Source organism: Tympanuchus pallidicinctus, unplaced genomic scaffold, assembly GCF_026119805.1.
Source record: "Tympanuchus pallidicinctus isolate F22 unplaced genomic scaffold, pur_lepc_1.0 scaffold50, whole genome shotgun sequence".
NCBI classification, from domain to species: Eukaryota; Metazoa; Chordata; class Aves; order Galliformes; family Phasianidae; genus Tympanuchus; species Tympanuchus pallidicinctus.
This window is the reverse complement of record NW_026294770.1, coordinates 30,086-53,256: the sequence shown is the minus strand read 5'-3', so window position 1 is coordinate 53,256 and position 23,171 is coordinate 30,086. Positions and strand designations below refer to the sequence as shown.

Below are 23,171 nucleotides of genomic sequence, written 5' to 3'. Positions count from 1 at the left end.
TCCATGGAGAAGCAGTGGGTTGGATGGTTGCCGTCAAGAGGAAATGTCTACCCTGGCTTCTCTGACAACGTGTCCTGTGTCTAACATTTCTCTTTACTTACTTTTAACATCGATTCTTTTAATAATCCCTTTTCCTCAAAGATTTCTTTTAGTAAGACCTACAAAGAGTCTGGTCTGACCTAATTTTGATTTTTTGCACCGCCCTTTGCTGCAGCAACAAAGAAATGGTCCTGTGATACCCAGGCAGATTTATCTTCTGATCATAAAAATGGAAATGGGACAGTCAAGTCTTCTGGGGGCTTCAGTTCATTCTTCTCTTCTGAGACAGGTAAAGGAACTATCAACAGTCCATGGAACTACACAATTAACTCTTTAACTCCCAGTGCACTACATGATTTTATGATATGGAACACAGATAACAGAAATTGTAAAACCATGACTGCCCCACTGCACTGAATCAGACTGGCTTCACTTGCCTCCTCCAGACCTGATCAATTCTAGAGCTGAGGCACTGGCCTCACCACTGCAATTCTGCCCTATGAATCTTTGAGCCTTTAATCACAGCACTTCAAAGAATTCTTTATTAGAGAATGGTCACATCATAAACCTGTAAATGAAAACGCAGCACTGTAAGAAATCAAAAAACCAGCCCACATAATGAGAAGGGACATCTTGCATTGAAAATTAGCTACTCACAAAATTATGGCCTATGAAAACGGTGCCTCTGGACCTGCAGTGATGAAGGACCAATATAAAAGGCAGCCCAGTTCCCATCTCTTCCACCCTCTTCTCTTGCCTTCTCTTTGTTGAGAACCAGGTAAGTATGAGGCCCTTTTTTCTCCTCTTAAATGAATAGAAATGTTATCAGATAGTGGAGTTCTACACTGTGAGAGAACATGGAGGAGATTATGTCTGCTCAGGGAGTGCTTGGAACACCAGCTCATATGGCTTTAGATTTATGCACTTTAAGAGACTCTTGCACAGCCATTCAGTTTTTTGTGGGTCCCTGCATAATGAAGAGATGTGACCTCCTTTCTCAGCCTACTCCTCTAACCTTAGCAGTTCCCTTGTCTTCTTTGTGAGAGGCGACCCAGGCTGCCCCTCACATACCCACATGTACTACTTCCTTCTATCCCTCTCTCCCAGGTGCACCTCCAGTCCCAAGTCATGTCCTGCTACACCCAGTGTGTGCCATGCCGGCCCTGCGGCCCCACTCCTCTGGCCAGCAGCTGCAATGAGCCCTGTGTCAGGCAGTGCCAGAACTCCACCATCGTCATTGAGCCCTCTCCCGTGGTGGTGACCCTGCCCGGACCCATCCTCAGCTCCTTCCCGCAGAACACCGTTGTGGGCTCCTCCACCTCCGCTGCTGTTGGCAGCATCCTCAGCTCTGAGGGCGTGCCCATCACCTCGGGGGGCTTTGACTTGTCCGGCTTGGGCAGCCGCTCCTGTGGCAGAAGGTGCCCGCCCTGCTGAAGCCGCTGGTCCCGGAGAAATTCTTCCTGAAACCATGAACATGATGCAGGATCACCTGACCATGCTCAGCTACTCAAGGAAATGCTGAGAGCAAGACACAAGCCTGGGCTTTCTGAAAACATGGCTCATGGCTCTTTTTCTTTTCCTCTACCTCTATTTTCTTCCTTCCTATCACCCCACCCCCCCCAAACCACCACCCCTGTTTTGTTTTCCTTCTCCTCCAATGGGCAATGAGGCTTCTCAGAACTAGTGTGTTCCCTGCTAAAGGAAGACATGCATAAGCTCAAACAAGGGACTGGATGAATCCTGTACTCTATAGCCTCTGTTCAGTGTGACCTCATTTTCCTCTGTAAACATTCATTAAAGATTTCTGCATCTCATTTCAGCTTTTGATTTTTTCTTTCCACTGTGTATGGCCTCCAGTGTGGCCAAGGGAGAATGGTTCTGCTCTTGGTTGGTATAAGGTAGGTGTTCAAGGAGGCCATTCTCCATTCCCAGAAGAATGGGAGGCTGTGACACACTGCAGAGGCTACTCTCTTGGACGCTGCCCCTTGCAGCTGAACAAGATATCCCTGGCTATGGCAGACCTGTGCCTGAACACAGCTGTATTTACATCTTCACACTCACAAAGGCACATGCAAACAATGCATGCACAGAAATAGAAGCTCGTGTACGCTTTAGGTACATGTGAGCCCCCACCATGCACGCTCAAGCATAGACACAGCCGAAGAGGCAGGGGCTGAGGTCATGAGGAGCTGAGTCAGGAGACACTGGGGACCTCTGTGGCAGGGCAAGGCTGCCACAGGTCTCCTGATGAGCTGCCAGCACAATCTGCAGATGTGCAGGGCAACCCAGTGAGAGGAGTCCTAGGGGATCAGGCAATTTCTCCATAGGGTGGCAGAATGAGGAAGAGAAATGAAACCCAGCAGTCCAGCCCACTGGACTGGTGTCATGGTTTTACGATTTCTGTTGTAGGCATTCCACATCATAATATCATGCAGTGCACTGGGACTTAAAGAGTTACTGCTGCAGTTCTGTGGATTGCTGATACTACCTGAATACCCGAGTATCTGAGGTGAGAAGAACTACAGATCCCAGAAGACTTCACCATTGTGTTATCCATTCAGAGGGAAAGAGAAAATTGATCGGGTGTCATGTTGTCTTTCTGGTCATCTCTGTGGTGTGTTCACCAAAGCCGTTCATTTCTGGCTACAGCCCTGGCTCGTCACCCCGTGCTACAAATGTGTAGTAATGCACTGTCGCGTCCACAAGCTGGGGTGAGGTGAGCCACATGGCGCTGGAGCAGCGGTCTGCAGACACCTGCTGTGTCTGGTGCCTCCTTGAGGCCTTTAGAAACATTCGCATGAATGCAGGTTCTTGACCCGGGAGCTGAGGGTACCAGCGGATGTAATCTCTGGGCTGTATGCTGGGTTATGAGCAGGTGATGTTGATGCCAGTGCCCTCGCTGGTCTCTGCTGACAGCTCCTGCTGCACCTCGGCTCTGTTCACAGGCACTGCTGAGAAGAAAAGCAGCAGCAAACTCACAGAATCCATTTTCTCCCACAGAAATTTCATGCATGAAGAGAGACGTGCACGAGCTGGGAAAGAAGCCAAAGGGACCAAGGATCGGAAGTACCTTACTATCTTTCAGATGTCTTGAAATGGTATCTAAAGACATCTGCTTCAGGGCACATACCCAAGGAATACAGTTGGTCAGTAGTTCCCCGAGATCTCTTTCTCAGTCCAGCTAAATGTTTTTGATGCATGTTGCTGTTCCTAGCTACAACCGCCATCCCTCAACTGTCATGACCTCTAAGGGACGACAGAGAGCTGCATCACAATGACATCACCCGCTCAATCACACTTGGGTGCATCCCAGATCATTTCAAGGGCACCTGTATGTCCACCTGGAGTAAGTTGTCCGTTAGGTTTTCTTCCTGTATTATTCTTCACTCTCATGAATTCTGTGAATGAAGCTCAGGGTCCTTGTAGGTCTGTGTGAAAGAATTAACATGAAAATGTGTGAAAAAGAAGCATTCATTATATTACACATTCACTTCTCACTATTTCTGGCATCTCATGGTGCAGTGGACATACAATTTCCTTAGCTTCCTTTTTGATGCCACAGAGAGTAAAGCAAGCTGTCACGAAGAAGAATTATGTGGAAAACTTGTAAGGCATTGTACACTCATATGCAGACAAACTTTTGGAGTCCTTCTGCAGCACTGGAGTTGCCATTCCTTGACAAAGAAATCAAACAGCCAGAACTTCAGCAAACTGGAGAATCCACTACCAAAGGGAAGTGTCTCCTTTAAGTCTCACACAACTTTTCTGCTTCCTCCAGTCACAAAGCTTGAGTTCAACCTCTTCTGATGAGCCCCTTTGATGGATCTAATACATTCTCCCCAGTGTCCAGAGGGCTGTGCCTCTTCTGAAGCTCCATTTCTGTGACTGAAGCAAGAGTGTTTTTCTTGTTCCAGGATATCACCATCTTCCAGCCTCAACCATCCTGACTGCCTCTCTCAATGGCCTGTTTGTCATGGCCACCACATGCTGTTCCTTCCTTGCTTTGTACTGTTGAGGCTCTAGTCTTAGCCTGGAGATACTCAGCTAAGCACCTGAGAAGCACAGACATCCTGAAGAGATCTGGGTGTGCTGGCTGACATCAGGCTCAAGAAGAGCCAACTTTGTGCCCTGGCAGCAAAGAGATCCATCGAACTGAATTTTAGAATGCATTACACACTCCTTAGACATCTGGTCAAAAAAGGATTTTTCTCCTACTGCAGTTAGTCTTGGTGTGTCTTCACCTGGAATAGAACTGGCTGTTCTGGGCTCCACAAAGTAACAAGGATGTCCAAAGGTGCTTTAAAGCACCCAGAGGAGGGCAGCAGAGCTGATAGTGGGTCTGGAACGCATTTCCTGTGAGGAGAGCCTGAGGACATGGGGGTTGTTCAGTTTGGAGAACACAAAGCTAAGAGGCAGCCTCACTGCTCTCTACAACTTCCTAGGAAGGAACGCAGAGATGGAGGTGCCGGTCTCTTCACCCTGGTAACTGATGACCGAACATTGTGGGAATGGCACAAAACTGCACCAGGAGATGTTCAGACCAGATAATGGTGACACTGTAAATCAGTCGGTCATGAAACACTCTAAGACTCAAACCAGAGTGTTAGAAAGCAGGCATTCTTTATTTGTGGTGCTGGATGCATGGGGGATGAGCTCCACCTATCACGCATGAAAAGATCCTCAGCTTATATTCATTACTAATGTTACACATGCAAATGTTTTCCCGTAGAGAACATAGATATTCCGTACTTCCCCACAGAATTATTAACATTGGGTTCTGCTTTGTCACACATGTTCAGTGTGTGGTGGTGGTTGCACAACTCTCTGAATGAAGTCAGTACTCTTCCACGAAAAGTGTTCACAACATGAACTCCATATCCAACAGTGCTCAGTTAGCTCATGGCTTCACTCACATAATATTTGCTTAAAAAAAAAAAGAGCTGATTCAAAGCAGAACTTCCCTCACCTACTTGATACAAGCAGTTCAGTATATCACCATTATCTGGTTGCTACAAGGGCACAGATTCTTCCTGTTATCTGAACAGACTCCAGAGTCTCCATCAAGGAACACTGGCAAGTTGAACAGTATTGCTAGAACTTGTATCATGAGGAAAAAATAGATATATGTGAAAGTGGTCAAACACTGGATCAGGCTTCATGGAGAGGTGCTTGGTGCCCCATGCCTGTCAGGGTTGAGAGACATTTTGATAATGCTTTTATGAACATGCTTTTCCTTGTAGTTAGTGCTACTGTGGTCAGACAATTGAACTTGATGATATTTGCAGGTGCCTTCCAGTTCCTCTCCTCTCCATTAGCTCTGTTAGCAGGAAGACAGAGATTAACAGAATCTCTTGGTATCCTGAAGTGCCCTTGATGTGACCAGGACGTGTTATTATGTGAACACACAAGTCACACAAACACTCACCAGCTCATGCACACGTGTGAAATAATGCAAACCTCTATACCCGCAGGCACTTGCATAAATCCAGCACACAGGCTCTTGTTATTTCACACTGATGGCTTACTAAACATGCTGTTATCATGCTTTTACTGGATTCTTTCAGCATGGGACCTGAGTGTTCTGCCCACACTAACATGTGCTGTCTGGAAATGCTTGGGCTTTTCTTCCTGCTACTCAAAAGATGCCTTCCATGAACAATAGGAATGACATCAGGATCTGAAAAAACAGCAGCACAGGAAACCAGCATACAGCCCATACCAATAGCTGGGATGTCTTGCATTCAAGAGGTTCTTGTCATAAAATAATCACTGCTTCTAGGGATGCCTCTGGAAATGGGGCAGCTTGGATCCACTATAAAAGCCTGTCCAGCTCCTTGCTCTCTCATTCACTTCTCCTGCCTCCATCTTCTTAGGAATCAGGTGAGTGTGTTGCCCCTTCTTGTTCTCTTCATTCTCCAAAATGAGTTCTGAGCTCAGTGGAACTCTCAGCTGCTATTAGCTTTATTCCATGCCTGGCTCTGCTTGTCATGAAAAAAAGGGAAGTGGGGAGAATGTTTGTCATGGGAAGAGGGTGGGATTGCAAGGAGGTAACTTGTAGGCTAGGATCTAGGCAGTACTTGGATAGGTCCCAGTGGCTTTCATTGGGCTTTGTCAGGATGAGACCAAGAATCCCTTGGACATCCCTGAACTGTCTTCAGCTCCAAGCTCTGCCTGAGTATTGATTCCTTATAGTGTGATGCTAGGCTGCTTCTCACGCATCCCCATGTTCTGCTTCCTCCCTGCTCTCCCCAAACAGGTGCACCTCCATCCCTGAGACATGTCCTGCTGTGACCAGTGTGTGCCATGCCGGCCCTGCGGCCCGACCCCTCTGGCCAGCAGCTGCAATGAGCCCTGTGTCAGGCAGTGCCAGCCCTCCACCATCGTCATCCAGCCCTCTCCCGTGGTGGTGACCCTGCCCGGACCCATCCTCAGCTCCTTCCCGCAGAACACCGCCGTGGGCTCCTCCACCTCCGCTGCTGTTGGCAGCATCCTCAGCTCTGAGGGCGTGCCCATCACCTCGGGGGGCTTTGACCTCTCCTGCATTTCCAACCGCAGCTGTGGCAGAAGGTGCCCCCCCTGCTAAAGATGCTGGGCACGGCTCCAGACAAGGACTACAGGAATGCTGAACATGACTCTGGACTGAAGAACAAATGTTGTGCTATTGTTGCCCTGCAAGACAGACATGTACAGGCCAGCCTTGAGCCTCTGATAACGTGGAGGAAGTCTACTGATACTCTCTTATACTCACTCTTCCCATTTAATATCTTTATTATCTTTTCCCTCTAGAGATCTCTGTTAGTACCCCCAAAAATGAACCCTGACTGACCTGCTCATCTCCCAAAAACTCCAGGCTGGGAAAAAGGACTCTGTGGCAATGCTGCCATAGGAAAGGGGAACTGATTCCTGTCTGCTCCTGCTGCTCACTGCGCACAGGGCCTCTGCTTGGGGTGGCATAATTTCTCTCATCAGACTCATTAAACACTTTCTGCATCCCTTAGTGTTTCCTTCTTTGTTGGTGTATATTTTCTCCCCCTACCTGTGTAGAAATGGCCAAAGGAGAAAGCAATGCCTTTGGTGAGAACAAGCTCCTCTGGTTACGGGAGGTCAATGCACACTGCAGACATACACTTTTCAAGCACTCTCTGTTGAAGGAAAGGAAGAGATTCCAGGATGTTCCTTATAGTCTGGAAAAGAGGAGACTCAAGGGAGACCTTAATGCTCTCTATAACTACCTGAAGGGAGGATGTAGTGAGCTGGGGATCGGCCTCTTCTCTTGTGTAACCAGCAATAGGAGTAGACGGAATGGCTTCAAGCTGCACCAGGGGAAATTCAGGCTGGACATTAGGAAATACAACTTCTCTGAAAGAGTGGTCAGGCACTGGAATGGGCTGCCCAGAGAGGTGGTGGAGTCACTGACTCTGGAGGTGTTCAAGGAAAGTTTGGATTTTGTGTTGAGGGACATGGTTTAGTGAGAACTGTTGGTGATTGGTGGATGGTTGGACTGGATGATCTTGTAGGCCTTTTCCAACCTTGGTGGTTCTGTGATTCCTCCACCACCAATGACCATTAGTCCCTGCCTTGATGTGTTTCTCCTTAACAGATGACCCTTGAGAACATCACATGAATGGGTTTGCTCATGAATGTCATTCTCAGGAGATGATTTCTGTGCCTGGGGAAGGCCCAGGGAAGCCAGAACTCCCATCAAACTCCCATCAAACTCTTTGGGAAGAGAGTTCCTCTTGGTTTGGGTGGAGCTGTGCTGGGAAAGAAGACTCAGAGAATGATGTTTCCCAAGGCCATCAGCAACTGGGAAGGCAAATTTGTCTCGTGTTTGATGGCATTCTGTCTCCTCCATTTTCCCATGTATTCAACCTTTAGATCCAGGGAGCAAAACTCTGTGGTGCCTGTGGATGGACTGTGGGTAAAGCATCCCTCTACAGTTGTAACACCTTCTGCAGAGCTCCTGTCTGGCCCACATTTTTCCAAGTTACCTATGGCTGAATGGATGCACAAGTCAGTACTGCTACCAGCTACAAGCCTACCCTTCTCCAGGACAGACCCTCTGAGAGCAGAAATCACCATCTGAACTGAGACATGTCAGTGATTTAGGACTGGATTCAGCAGAATCCGTGTACGTTCCTTCAATCACATGGGGAATGCATCAAGCCCAAATACAGAACAGAGAGATGTCTTCTCCCAGGTAACAGGATCCTCAAACATGGATCAGGCAAATCCTGTACTGTGGAGGCCCTTCTCAGAGTGAGCTCCTTTTCCTCTTTTAACACCAGGTAAAGATGGTGACCTTTCTCTATTCCCTGAAGAAAGAAAGGTTAAGATGCACTACAGAAGCTGCCGTCTTGGTCACTAAACCTCGCAGCAGAAGGAGATATCCCTGGCTATTGCAGTGGAAGTGACAATCAGAATTTCACTTGCAGTGTACCTTCCCACATCTACAACCACGCATCCTACAAATGGAGATCATAACCACTGATGTCCCCACATGAAAAACTAGGAGTGTGTGAGAGGCCACAGGCAAAAGCCATCCAGCAGGCTTTTGGGAATGGAAATCCCTTATTCATATATGTGCTTCAGTGGGAAGGAGAAGAAGTTAGAAGATGGAACAGAACTGCATGAATGTCCCTCTGGTGTCAAACACACCTCATGCAGTCACTCCTGCAGCTCCCCACAAATACACGGCGTGATGACCTGCCCACCTCAGGCTCAGCTCTGTCTGATTGACATTGGCGGCAGTGAATCACGGCTGCTATGGGTGCAGCGCTCGTTTCTGTGGAGACCTCAGGGCGGCGCACCCCGGTCAGGATGGAGTTTGGCGGCCATGAAGGCAGCGCCCCCTGCGGGCCCGGACGGCACTGTGCCCCCGCCCCGCCCCAAGCGGTTCGTGCCCGGCCGCAGCCCCGGCTTCGCTTCCCGTGCGCCCACGGCGCAGTAATACAGCGCCGCGTCCCCGAGCCGGGGCCGGGCGAGACGCAGGACGCTGGAGCGGCGGTCTGCCGACACCCACAGCTGCCCCTCCGGGTCCGGCACCTCCTTGGAGCCTTTAAAAGCGCTGACGAGGAATGAGGGGCCTCGGCCCGGGAGCTGACGGTACCAATGGATGTACCCGTCGGGCTGTAGGTTGGGGTGTGAGCAGGTGATGTTGATGCCGGTGTCCTCGGTGGTCTCTGCCGCCGGCTCCTGTTGCACCTGGGCTCTGCTCATAGTCACTGCCGAGAAGAAAACAAGAAGGAAACGCAGAAAATCCATTTTCTCCAATAGAAATTTTATAAAGGAGCAAAGAGGTGCACGAGCTGGGAAAGAAGCCAAAAAAAAACAGAGGCATTCGCGGTCCCGGTCCCTGCAGCCCCCAGAGTTCGGCCCCGCCGGCGGCAGCCCCGCGCACCCAGCAGCACCGCGGCCAGCCCCGCCAGCCCCGCGGCCCGGCACTGCCGCATCCCGCCGCTGCGCCGCCCGCGCCGCGCTGCCCCCGCCAGCCCCGGCTCTGCTCCGCCCGCGCCGCCTCCTCCCCGCCGCCGCCGCCAGCTCCGTCCAGGGGCTGAGCTCAGCTTCGGCGTCACTCGGGCTTGCTGCGGGCTGCCAATGCTGGGCGCCTGTGCGCGGGTAACGGGGTTTGGGTTCTGCGTGTCCTGCAGCGCAGCCAGGGCTCTGCGGTGTAGTCGGAGAGCTGAGGAACAGCTGCAAAAGCCCCTGCAGTATAGAAGAAAGCAGCTGCTCGCCTGTAGTGTCCCCAGCGAGTGTCAGGCGGTAACACAGACTGGACTGGAATGGTCCGGGAGCGCAACGCGGCCGAATCCTACTCCACCGCTGTGCACGGCGATGCCGCAGATCCAAAGCCTGGCAGCGGGAACGGGTCGTGTGCTGCTGCCTGGAACGCGGCACCCCGAGACCTCCCCTGGTCCCGCAGCTGCTGCTGCCCGTGGTGCTGCTGTCGCCGCTCGAGGAGCCCGAGAAAGGCCGGCAGCGGCGCCGAGCGGGCCGCTGGGAATGTGCAGCATCGGGCTTCGAATGTGTGGGAGAAGCCAAGAGGGAGGCTGGAGGCACAGAGTCCCTGACCAGTGTTCAACCGGATCCAAAGCTGAGCCCGGATCTCAGGGACATTCACACCGTAAAATCTCATTTCCTGAGGGTTCAAACCGACACCAGCTGCACGTGCTAAACCCCATGTCTCTCTCTCTCTCAGCAGTACAGCTGGGTGGTTATGGGGATAAAACCTGCCCCTGCCACATTTGTTGTAGCTCAAGAACCACCCCTGTTCCATTAGACAATCATGGACCCCTTTTCTTGTAGCAGTACAGAGCACACAGCAGGGACATTTTCAGCCCCAGTCTGACTCCTCAATTTGGCACCAAAACCACTCATGCCACTCTCCCCAGTAACTGCTAATTTATCCATCCAGAGTGCATAAGACAGAGTGATGGTGCAGAGTTAAGAAAAGACTCATTAAGAGGACAGGACAGTCTGTGGGGATCAATCGCATGGCTCAACCAGCTCTGAGTGGCCCCTGCTGCACACCACTCTATTACTCCCATACATTAATCTCTTTCTCTGTATTTTCTAACAAGTTATTCTATAATCTGTCTCACACCAATTCCCTGTTTATGTCCAGATTCACAGCTGCATCTCTTGCAAAGGCCAGGTTCATCTTCCTGGAAGTGGCCCGATGGTTTCTCGATACCTCATCAGCTGATGTGAATGTGAGATTTATTTCTTCCCATTATTTCCATGTACTCCTTTGGTGTCTGTATCCGTATTGTTCTTGATTGGCTCCCTTTTTCTCTCATCCTGTTTCACAAGGTCCTGATAGCTCTTGCCAGTCAGGGGCCCTACACACACATGCTTATAGTGCACCTTGTTCAGTCATCGAGAGCATTAATGGAAAATTAAAACCACTGGTGCAGCACTGATCCCTGAGAGACTCCTTTATAGATTCCTGTACCCAGCTGCACTCTGAATCGCAGTCACCACTGTTAGAGCCCAGCATACCATCTAATTTTCCACCTACATAATTAACCCACGCCATAACTCACTCTTTTGGTTGTGAGGTGGATATACAGCAGGCAATTGAAATGATCATGACAAAATCTAATCACATAGCAATCACTACCCTCAATTTTTTCAATGTCTACATAATCTTGTACAGGATGCAATGAGGTTGCTCAGGCATGATTTGCCCTCTGTTGCTTAATTCAGAGCTGCGTTTTGTGCTCTTAGCAATGGCTACTGAAGACATTTCCTCAGGAATACTGTAGGAAGGAGTGAAGGGCATACAGTTTCTTCCACTTTATGAAGATGGCTGTGATCCCTGTATTATTGATTTCTTCTTTTGTTTTCCTAGCTGGGGCAGCCATTCTGCAACTGCTGTGACTTTGAGAGATGACAGAGAGCAGCCTCACAATGGCATCACCCAGCAAAATGCCTTTGGATACATCTTCAACTCGTGGACACAAGTATGTTCAACTGGAACAAGATTTCCATAAGGATTTCTCCCTTATAGGGAATAATGTTCCACTCTCCAAAACTCTGAGAAGAGATTCAGGGAACTGGGAGGCCTGGGGATGAGTCTTATTCATGGGAACTGAGGAAAAGAAGCATTCAGTATTTCAGTGTTTTCCATTTTGCTTCTCACCATTTCCACTGCCTCACAGACCAATGAGTATACATTCTCCTCAACCAGAGGAGTTTGCATCCCTGTCAGACACAATAGAGGTAAGTGCTCACAAGAGGAAACAGTGTTCAGATATATGGGATATGATGCAGTTATCTGAGAACCCCATTCAGGAGAAATTTGAGAGAAATTTCAGTTTAGGACAGTGGCCTAACAGCGTTCCTAGTGATGTGTGGTACAGTGAGAGACTGTGAAGAGAGGGAATTGTAGTGGGAGCCTAGCAAAAAACTTTGAAGCCGTTGACCTTGGCTAGTCAGTACTGTTGGGTCTTGTATTTAGGAATTGAGGAGTCCTTCCATTATCTCTGAGGAACTGCAGTAATGGAATCAGCCAGAGCGAAACATGCCCAGCTGAGCTCCATGTGCCAGAGGGCATAATGTCAGAAACAGATTTCCATCGTATGAGGAGAGGATAGAGCTGGCTATGGGAAGGCTCTGCACAGTTTGACTTGGGCAAATCCCCTGAAGAAAGATGGATTTCTCAGAACTAGAAGGGAGCTGGGATGTTTTTGCTGACTCTAGACCTCATCCCCTTTGAGGGAAAGATTTCCAAAGCATAGCAAGTGTGTTTCTCCCTGTGGGGAGATGTAAACTGATACTGGTATTCCCCTGCATTCCTCAGGCTATTTACACCTGCAGTCAGATCTCCTGCACTTCAGCCAAGCCTCAACAGTGCAGAAGGGCTGCTGCTGGGAGGTGTCTGGTGAGGTTACATTTGGGCAATGATTGGCAGGGCTGGAGTTGGATGTTGCATGTGAGGGTGTCTCAACCATAGCACTCTTCAGCATAATGTTTTGCTTGGTCCAATTGTTCCCAAGAGGAGAGAATCCACAGGTTCCCTGTGCCTTGCCTTTCCTGCTGTTTTCCACCTAGAAACCTTCAGTCACACCTTCAGCCAGGCCGATCCTGGTCCTTTTTTTATTGAAAAGATCACAGTATCCACAGAACATCTCATCATCTGTGAAATGCAGGAAATCAGGGAATCATAGCATATGCTGTGGTGGAAAAGACAAACAGACAGAAGTCAGTGTGTCCATCACCTTTCTCCACACAGACTGAAGAAAAGCTGAACAACAATGCTCTTGTGTTCTGTCTCAATTCCAAAAGATTGTTTTGTATTTATTTCGAGAAATCTCCTAATTCTCCGCAAAGTGCAGAATGCCCTCTGGTGAGTGAAAGGAGAGGGGTCAGGGAGAACTGTGAAGATGACGCAAATGTCAGAAGCAAGCATGAAAGCAGAGCACTTTGGACAATAAGGAAGGAACCATGAAATTCCTCTCCCAGAGGCCAGGGTCCCAGCACCACAGGAGAAGTGCACAGTGATAATACTGCTGTAATTCAATATATTGTGTATGTCAATCATAGGGCAACACTGAGAAAACTAGACATTCAGTGATCCTCTGCCTTTCACCTGCAAATACAAGTGCTTTTCCTGATGATACAGAAATTCTCCAGTTTTGGGAACAATGCTTTACCAGATCTCAAGAAGATGAACGTGCTAAGGAGGACATACACTGGGGTCCTCAGGTGCCTTTTGCTTCCCACGGTGACAAAGGTGAGGCCATTCCCATCAAGATTAGGAGACACGTGGAAAAGATAATGAAAATAGGACCATGTGTCAACTGATGTGGTCTGTTTAAGCCCATAAGAATCAATTTGGTCACCAATGTCTGGCTCTCCTTTGCCATGGCTCTCAGTGTCACTTCTGTTTTGTCAAAGCCATTGGCCTCATATGCAGTGTCACTACATCCCTCCTACTTGTCTCTCTAGGTATTCCCTTCTCTCCCACTTGCGGCATCTTCTGACAGGCAGCACTCTGAAAACAAAAGCTACTTCATCCCAAAGGAGACAGCAGATTCCCATAGAAACTTCTTTCCACCTGGGTCAGGAGATGGGATGGCCTCATGGAAGCAGATGGATGTTAGGAGATGCTGGGGAACACCAGGGAAAGACTAGATCTAGGCTGCAGGCTCTAATCAGCTACACACAAACACTCAATTCTTGACCTCCACCTTTTCAGACTTTTAAGTACCAGGCTACACCAGCACCTGACACCAGGTGCACTGAACAGAACCAGAGACCACTGGAGTGAATTGGGATGGTGAGAAAGAGGAAGACATGGCAGATCTGTATGCAGGGAAGCCCCAGGCCAGCATCACTTGCCTGGGATGGATCCATCTCAGTACCTGAGCTGCGTCCTCTGCCATCATTCACTCATTCCTGGCCCAGAAGTCCTGGAGCATCTCAACCCCTCAAGAAGAGGGCACTCAAGAAGAAGCCTCCATGGGTAAATGAGTGTGGTATGGGACAGAAAATGAACAAGCAGCATTAAGGGAAGCAGCCACACAGTTCATGCCATTGGCTGTTTTCCATTCATCAGTAGCTCCACAGAAAACTGTCACTTCCATGAAGGCTATGCGTTGGCCTGGGCAGGGCAGGGCAGGGCAGGGTCTCCATTAAAGGCAGCTCAATTCCTTCACCCTCTAATCAACATCTCTCACCTCTTTCTTCCTGGTATCCACGTGAGTCTGAAGCCCTTCTCCCAGGTCCTTTTCTGATCATGCCTGTGTGGGGCTTGGCTGAGATGGATTTTCCACTGAGAGAGAGACAGCAGCCTTGTTCTATCTGGCCAGTGTTTTCATATCACACCTGCATAAAGTGAAGACAACATTTTGACCCTTCATGCAGTTTTATAGAGCTGTGAATTTTTTCCATAGATGTAAAGCCTGGAAGTATTGGGACTGTTTATCCAAGAGAAGACTAAGAGGAGACCTTAGCAATGGTTGTAAATATCTGAAGGGTAGATATAAAGAGGGTGGGGCTAGGCTCTTTTTAGTGACAAAACAGGTGGGAACAGGAAGCTCCATCTGAACATTTGTGTGAAAGCAGAGCACTGGAACAGGCTGCCCAGAGAGGTTTTGGAATCTCCTTCTCTGAAGACATTCAAAACCCACCTGGATTTTTTCCTGTTTGAGCTCATCTGGGGAACCTACCTTAGCATGGCAATTGGAGTAGATGATGTCCAGATGTCCCTTCCCACCCCTACAGTTCTATGAATCTGTGATTCTTCCAGCCAACCAAGTTGGTTCATTGGTGTGCTCGTGAGAGTGTGATGAACTGCTCCTTATGTGTCCCTGTGCTCTGCTTTCTCCCTGCAGTCTCTCCCAGGTACATCAGCCCTTATCCATGTCATCCCTGCCATGTCCAGTACCTGTCATGTTGGCCTTGAGCCCTGACCCTGCTGGTCACTCCTGTGATGGTGGTCTGGTCCGACACCATTGACAGCTCCTTCCAACAGAGCACCACTGTGAGATCCTCCACCTCTGCTGCTGTTGGCAGATCTTCAACTATGATGGATTTCCCATCAGCTGTGGGTACTGAGAATTCTCTTGCATTTCCAGATGCTGCTGCAGCAGATGGTTCCCTGATGTGCTAAAGTGACTTACAAGAGCTCAGGCCAGGTCCCCTGGGAACCCAGAAGATGATGCTGGACTGACGACTGAGATTCTGGCCACTGTGTCAGAAAGGCTGTATGCCCAGTGCTCTCTTCTAAAGGAGGGCAGCAAGGGCTCTCTGAAAACATGATCAAAGCCTAATTTTCCTGTCTTCTACACTCTCTCCCCCCTTCCCTGTCTTCTGTCCCTGCAGTCCTTAAGATCCTAAAAGCTAATATGGGGGGTTTTGGCTGCTCTCTGTCTGTGGAGCCAAATAGGTCCTCAGTGGGATGTCTGCAATAGATGATGGGCACAAGCTTCTGTCAGCTCCTGGTACTGCCTGCACTGACAGGGTTATCACAAAAAGAGATAATTTCTCTCTTCAAAGTCATTACATTTTTCTACATCCCAACCTCTGCCTTCACATGATGCTTTTGATGAGAGTCTCATTTTGCCTAGAACAAAAGGCAATCTCTGTTGGCAGGGGATAAGGTGAGGACATGAGGGGGAATTTCTATCTTCTGGAGAGTTGGAGAGATGTGGATTTGATGAATGGTTCATTCAGTGGAAAAAAACGGTGGATTGGATGATGGCACTTGAAAGAAAGTGGCTTCTCTGGCATCTCTGACAACACAGCCAATGTCTACCTTTATCCTCTTCTGCTTATTCTTATATTCACAATTCTTTCCAGTCTTTTTTCCTCAGAGATCTCTTTTAGATACACCTACAGTCTGAACTGAAGTAGTTGCCTTTCCAGTTTCGTGCCTGGTAGATGGATGCAATGTAAAAACTGTGATATTAATAGGCTATGAGTTTCTTCTCTAGCTATTACCCACACTGGAGGCTTCCACTTTGCTCCAGCCTTGAGTTTATCCCCATGTGGCATATAAACCTGGACAGAGATGGCCTTGGAGAACAACTTTGCACTCCATCAGCCCCCTAGGCACTGAAGGGTGGATCTCTTAAAGCTGAGGAATAAATCCTTAGTTATAGAATCATAGAATCACCAAGTTTGGGAAAGACCTCCAAGGTCATCCAGTCTAACCACCCACATAGAATGGAAAGAATCCCTATTTGTAGAAGTCTTTGGAGCTATATTATTTTTCAGGACTCTTCCTACACAAATTATTCTACGATTTTGTGATATTTCTTGTGAGCTGGCAGATTGCACAGAGAATGCACAAATTGAAACAATCAAAAAGTTTTCCAGAGGACAATGCTACATGCGATAGGGTTAAATCCCAGCAGAAAACGCACACATGGAAAGCCAAATCAAATGGCCATCAGAGTGAGCTGAGGAGGCAGATAAAGAGAAGGACGAGGCACATCCTCATGTACAGGAAGCCTTGGGTATCCAGCTGGTGCTCTCAGGAGCTTATCCTGAGAATGACACGTCAAAGAGCTCCACTGCAGAGAACAAGGTTGATGTCACTTGCCTGCTCTGGACCCATCCAGCACTAAAGCTGAGTCATCTGCCTCACCAGTGCAATCCTGCCCTACAAATCTTTGGGCCTTTCATTGCAGCACTTCAAAGAATCCTTCATTGGAGAATGGACACAGGAAAAATCTGGAAATGAAAAAGCAGCACCAAGAAACCAAAACTCAGCAGGGATGGCTCGCATTCACTGTGTGCTTGTCATAAAATTATTGCCTGTTCCAGTGATGCCTCTTGGCTTGAAGCAATGAAGGACCAGTATAAAAGGCAGCCCAGATCCCAGCTCTACCATCCTCTTCTCTTGTCTCCTTCTCATCGGGAACCAGGTAAGCCCTCTCTCCTCCTCTTGCAAACTCAGATTGTGCCTCCAGAGTCATTCAATCAGATAGTGGAGGTTCTTGCTATGGGAGACCATGGAGGGGGCATGGTGGGCATAGAGAATGGCTCACATGGCTTTAGATTTATACAGCCTGTGAGAGTCTCCCTGGGTCACACTGCTCTTTGTAGGGCGATGGCACAATGAAGGGATGTGACCTGCTGTCCGAAGCTGCCTTCTCCATCCTTATCCTGTCTTGGCTCCTTTTTGAGAGGCTGTCCAGGCTGCCCCTCACATATTCTCATTTCCTTCTACATTCTATCCCTCTCTCCCAGGTGCACCTCCAGTCCCAAGTCATGTCCTGCTACACCCAGTGTGTGCCATGCCGGCCCTGCGGCCCGACCCCTCTGGCCAGCAGCTGCAATGAGCCCTGTGTCAGGCAGTGCCAGAACTCCACCATCGTCATTGAGCCCTCTCCCGTGGTGGTGACCCTGCCCGGACCCATCCTCAGCTCCTTCCCGCAGAACACCGTTGTGGGCTCCTCCACCTCCGCTGCTGTTGGCCGCATCCTCAGCTCTGAGGGCGTGCCCATCACCTCGGGGGGCTTTGACTTGTCCGGCTTGGGCAGCCGCTCCTGTGGCAGAAGGTGCCCGCCCTGCTGAAGCCGCTGGTCCTGGAGAAATTCTCCCAGAAAACAGGAACGTGGTGCTGGATCAACAAGACATCTTCAAGCCCCTGCATTCAGATTACCTGACCATCCTCAGCTACTCTAGGAAGTACTGGCAGGAAGAGGCATGCCTGGGCTTCCAGTAAAGCTGGCTCATGCCTCTGCTTCTGTACCTCTCCTCACCTACCTACCTCCTTCTCCAGTTTTTCTTTTTTCTTTCTTCGTTTTTCTTTTCTTCCCCTGTGTCCCTCTGATATGTGAGGTTCCCCAGAACGATCTCATCCACTGTTGGAAAATAAGGTGTATGTCTTGCATGAACTCAGTCTTTGAACTTAAACATGGGATCAGGCAAATCCTGCACTGTGAAGCCTCCTCTGAGGGTGATTTCATTTTCCTCTGTAAACATTCATTAAAGATTTCTGCATCTCATTTGAGCGTTTGATGTTTATTTCCACTGCCTATGGCCCCCAGAACTACCCAGGGAGAATGGCTCTGCTCCTGGGAGGTATAAGATGAGAGGTTAAGGAGATCCTTCTCCATTCCCAGAAGAATGGCATGATGTGATACACTGCTTTCTTAGTCACTGTCCCCTGCAGCTGAAGAAGATACCCCTGTCTATGGCAGAACAAGTGGCTATTGGCCTTTGCCTTGCAGTGTTTCTGCCCACAGCTACACTCTAAGTTCCTGAAAAGGAATATCACAACCTGCTTTCTGCCTAGAGGAAAAGCTGTTACTGTGTTGGATACTGTGTGAGGTGCAAGACATCTTGCTGACTCTTGGGAACAGGTTTTCTCCTGCTCTTAGACATGTGGCACTACGGAAGCAGGAGAGAATACAAGATGAAACAGAACTGTGTGGAGGTCTCTGGTCCAGCAGAGCTCCTGCTGTCACTTGTGCCCTCCTGCCAACCTGAAACATAGGTGTGCCTGACTCACACTGCCTTCAGCGAATGGCTGCTATGGGTGCAGCGCTCGTTTCTGTGGAGAACTCAGGGCGGCGCACCCCGGTCAGGATGGAGTTTGGCGGCCATGCAGGCAGCGCCCCCTGCGGGCCCGGACGGCACTGTGCCCCCGCCCCGCCCCAAGCGGTTCGTGCCCGGCCGCAGCCCCGGCTTCGCTTCCCGTGCGCCCACGGCGCAGTAATACAGCGCCGCGTCCCCGAGCCGGGGCCGGGCGAGACGCAGGACGCTGGAGCGGCGGTCTGCCGACACCCACAGCTGCCCCTCCGGGTCCGGCACCTCCTTGGAGCCTTTAAAAGCGCTGACGAGGAATGAGGGGCCTCGGCCCGGGAGCTGACGGTACCAATGGATGTACCCGTCGGGCTGTAGGTTGGGGTGTGAGCAGGTGATGTTGATGCCGGTGCCCTCGCTGGTCTCTGCCGCCGGCTCCTGCTGCACCTGGGCTCTGCTCACAGCCACTGCCGAGAAGAAAAGAGGCAGCAAACTCAGAAAATCCATTTTCTCCCACACAGATTTCATGCAGGAGGAGAGAGGTACACGAGGTCAGAAAGATACCAATCGTACAGAGGCGTTCGCGGCCCGTCCCCCCACAGCCCCGCAGTGCGGCCCCGCCGGCGGCAGCCCCGCGCACCCAGCAGCACCGCGGCCAGCCCCGCCAGCCCCGCGGCCCGGCACTGCCGCATCCCGCCGCTGCGCCGCCCGCGCCGCGCTGCCCCCGCCAGCCCCGGCTCTGCTCCGCCCGCGCCGCCTCCTCCCCGCCGCCGCCGCCGCCAGCTCCGCCCCGGGGCTGAGCTCAGCTTCATCCTTAGCCTGTCTTGGCTCCTTTGTGAGAGGCTATTCAGGCTGCCCCTCACATATTCTCATTTCCTTCTACATTCTATCCCTCTCTCCCAGGTGCACCTCCAGTCCCAAGTCATGTCCTGCTACACCCAGTGTGTGCCATGCCGGCCCTGCGGCCCGACCCCTCTGGCCAGCAGCTGCAATGAGCCCTGTGTCAGGCAGTGCCAGAACTCCACCATCGTCATTGAGCCCTCTCCCGTGGTGGTGACCCTGCCCGGACCCATCCTCAGCTCCTTCCCGCAGAACACCGCCGTGGGCTCCTCCACCTCCGCTGCTGTTGGCCGCATCCTCAGCTCTGAGGGCGTGCCCATCACCTCGGGGGGCTTTGACATCTCCTGCATTTCCAACTGTAGCTGTGGCAGAAGGTGCAACCCCTGCTAAAAATGCTGAATATTGCCACAGGACACACTGGAACTCTTACATGACACTGGACAGAACAAGAAACAAAGGAAGGGGGGCCAGTCTGACTTCTCTGACAACGTGGAGATGTCTCTCAATCCTCCCTTTCTTTCATTCTTCTTATCTAATTACTTTGCTATCATTTCTCCTTATTGATCTGTTAGCATCCCTGAAAACTAGCCTCAAGAGACTTCACTTCTCTACAATCTTTGGCCAGGAAATTGGGGCCTTAATATAGGAAGGTGGAAACAGACTCTTGCCTGTTCCTGCTGCTTCCCACACTTGATGTGTGCACTTGGAGTGACATAATTTTCCCCTTCAGACTCATTAAACATTTGCTGCATCCTTCAGTGTGTCCTTCCCTGCTTTTTTACCATCTGTGTATAGATACTGGTCTAAATATTGGAGGCCAGCGCACACTGCAGAGATTTCATCTTTCAGTCACTGTCTTTTAAAGCAGTGAAAATCACCCCTGGTTACTCTGTAACTAATGGTTGTCAGCCCTTGCCTTCCTGTATGTCTGCTTAGACGTGTGCCCTACGCCCTGGAGCATGTCATGTGAATGAGAAACCTGTCAAATCTCAGAACCTGCTCGAGGTCATTTGCTGACTTCCTTGCTTGGCCAGACATTCTGTTGGTCCACTCTGTTAATTGAGTGGAGTCTTTAGCCAGACCACTCTTGGCTAACCTGGACTTGGATCCTAGCTCTCACGCTGGCAGTGATATCCTCTACACATAACACACATATTGCTTACCTTAGGACAATAATCAGCAGGTGCTGGAATTATCTGTTATCTAAAAATGAGACCTGAGATGGATCAACACACTCACACTTTGGGGATTCACTCTTCTCTTGACAGTGTCAAAATAACTTCTCAAATGCCTCAGCTAATAGTTCATGCACTGCATTCAATGGTCTGAATCCTACTACAGTGTATAGCCCCCTTGAATTTCTGATGTTTTAGTTTAAAGTTATTCCCCTTTGCTCTTTCAGTAATTGTCCAAGTAAAAATTCGGTCTCTCTCTTGTTTATAAGTTCCCTCCAAATACTGGAGGTCCCAGTGAGGTCTCCCCAGGGCATTCTCTTTTCCAGGCTGCACAGGACCATCTCCCACAGGCTGTCATTGTATGAGAGGTGCTCCAGATCTCTGCTGAGCTTTTTTGGCCCTCCTCTGGACATGCTCCTGTGGCTCTACGTGCTTCTTGTGCCACAACCTCTGGACTGGATGCACTTCTCTATATGGGAAATCATAAAGGCAATGTAGAGGGGAACTCACTTGAACAGAATACCACTGGATGTCTGTGCTGCAAGTGCTCACTGCTGTGTCATGTCAAGCTCTTTATCCACAAAGATCCCCAGGACCTTCTCTGCAGAGATGCTCTCAAGGAGTTCTTCTTCCAGTCAGTACACATAGCTGAGATTGCACCAACTCAAACACAACAGCTTGCACTTGGCCTTGTTGATTTTCATTAGGTTCTTATGGGCCCACTTTAGAAGCTTGTGCACATCCCATTGGGTGCCATCCCTTTGTTCCGTTGCATTCCCTGTACCACTATGCTCAATGTCTTCAGCAAAATTGTTGCAACCACCCAGCTGATTCCTTATCCACTGAATGTTCCACGCTTCATATCTTTCCAGTTTAGAGAAATAAACATTTTGTGGGACTGTATCGAGGGCCTTGCAGAAGTCCAGGTAGACGGAAGTCTTTTGTCATGGAGAGACCACATCAGTTACCCTTCCTTGCTCCACTGATGTGGTCTCTCCATGACAAAAGACTTCCAGATCGGTCAGGAACAATCAGCCCTTGGTGAAGCCATGCTGGTTGTTCTGGATCACATCCTCAGCACTTGATGTTCATTAACATCTCTTATAGAACGATCTGCTTCATAATCTTCCCAAACACATACGTAAGGCTCACTTACCTATAGTTCATCACGTCTTCTTTTCTCACTTTCAGGAATGATGTTTCCGTTTTTCCAGTCACTGGGGAATTCACAACAACTATAACTTTTAAAAGATGATGACGAGAAGTTTGGCAGTTACTCCTGCTTGACCAACCTCATCTCATCTCTTCTGCAGTATAGCATACCTTGTAGATGAGGGAAAGGCTGTTGATGCAGTCTACCTAGAATGCAGCAAAGCCTTTGACACCATCTCCCACAGTATTGTCCTTGATAATCTGGCAGCCTATGGCTTGGACTTATGTCCTCTTTCCTGGATAAAAAACTGGCCCAGAGCGTGGTGTAGAATGGAGTAATTACAGCTGGGTACCAGTCAGATGTGGTGTTCCCCAGGCACCGGTGTTGGGACACATCCACTTTAGTGTATTTATTCCTGATGTGGATAAAGGACTTGCCTGCACTTTCAGTAATTTTTGAGGATGACAGCAAGTTGGGAAAAGTGTTCATCTGCCTGATATTAATACAGAGAGACCTGGACAGTCTGGATCACTGGGCTAAGACCAATGGCATGAGCTTTAATGAGACCACATGCCAAGTCTTTTGTCACAGCAACTCATGCATGCCTAAAGGCTTGGGACAGAATGTCGGGAAAGCTGCAGTGTAGTAAGAAAAAAAAGTGTAGTAAAAAGATCTGAGAGGGTTGGTTGACGGGTTGCTTAATATGAGCCAGCAGTGTGCTCAGAAGGCCAAGAAGGCCATCAGTATCCTGGCTTGCATCAGAAATAGTGTCATCAGTGGAGCAAGGGAGGAGATCATTACTTTGTACTCAGAACTGGTGAGGCTGCATGTTGAGTACATTGTTCAGTTTTGAGCCTCTCACTTCTAGAAAGACCTTGAGGTCCTGGAGCGTGTCCAAAGAAGGGCAGTGAAGTTGTGAAGCCTTATGAGGAACAGCTGAGGAATTGGGATCGGTTATTTTTGAGAATGGGAGATTCAGGAGTGACCTTATCACTCTCTGAAAGGAGGTTGTAGCAAGGTGAAAGTCAGCCTTTTTTTACAGGTAACTAGCAATAAGATAAGATTTAATGACTTCAATCAGGAACAGCAAGATTCTCTTTCCCCAAGAGTGTGCCAGAAATGCATTGACAAAACAGAACTGCACCCCAGAGAGGAGAAGCTGGGCAAGAGACTGTCAGGGAGAATCCAAGGCCTCTAGAGATGTTGGCAGCAGGGGGGGGGCAGAACAGCCTCAGCATCCCTGCATATCGCTGGGACAGCAGTTTCACAGTTTCATCTACTCTGATGAGATCTCTCTTTCCCAATTCCGGTGAGTTTTGATGAGTTGCTATCTTTTATAGGCCACTTGTGCACTACAAGTACAGAAGGAGCAGAGTGAAGGGAGAGTTCTGTGTCCGGGTGAGGCTGGAGGCTCAGGAGTGCATGGGGTGTATTACTGACCCAGAAAGCATCTGTTCACCGGTCCCATACTGAAAGAGATG

General features: G+C 49.5%; 1 protein-coding gene and 3 gene segments (V, D, J or C); 1 reads left to right on the top strand and 3 right to left on the bottom strand.

The window, feature by feature from the left end:
* LOC128091715 (T cell receptor alpha variable 4-like) overlaps positions 1 to 9,532 on the bottom strand; it is a 53,147-nt gene extending 43,615 nt beyond the window's left edge. Inside the window, 2 exon segments of the V gene segment in view lie at positions 8,835 to 9,263; positions 9,440 to 9,532. Coding sequence covers positions 8,836 to 9,263; positions 9,440 to 9,491 — 480 coding nt within the window.
* LOC128091707 (T cell receptor alpha variable 4-like) overlaps positions 1 to 19,100 on the bottom strand; it is a 149,450-nt gene extending 130,350 nt beyond the window's left edge. The window contains 1 exon segment of the V gene segment in view: positions 18,970 to 19,100. Coding sequence covers positions 18,970 to 19,050 — 81 coding nt within the window.
* On the top strand, positions 1,153 to 1,476 carry LOC128091738 (feather keratin Cos1-1/Cos1-3/Cos2-1-like). Its single transcript, XM_052705000.1, has one exon. The coding sequence runs from the start codon at positions 1,168 to 1,170 to the stop codon at positions 1,471 to 1,473; it is 306 nt and encodes a 101-aa protein (XP_052560960.1). The 5' UTR covers positions 1,153 to 1,167; the 3' UTR covers positions 1,474 to 1,476.
* Positions 18,511 to 19,255, bottom strand: LOC128091714 (T cell receptor alpha variable 4-like). The segment is given in 2 exon segments: positions 18,511 to 18,989; positions 19,163 to 19,255. Coding segments are annotated over 2 exon segments (480 nt in total).
* Between the last annotated feature and the right edge of the window lie 3,916 nt (positions 19,256 to 23,171).

Coding starts and splice junctions, on each gene's coding strand:
- LOC128091738 (XM_052705000.1), top strand. CDS start 1,168: ATGTCCTGCTACACCCAGTGTGTGCCATGCCGGCCCTGCGGCCCCACT.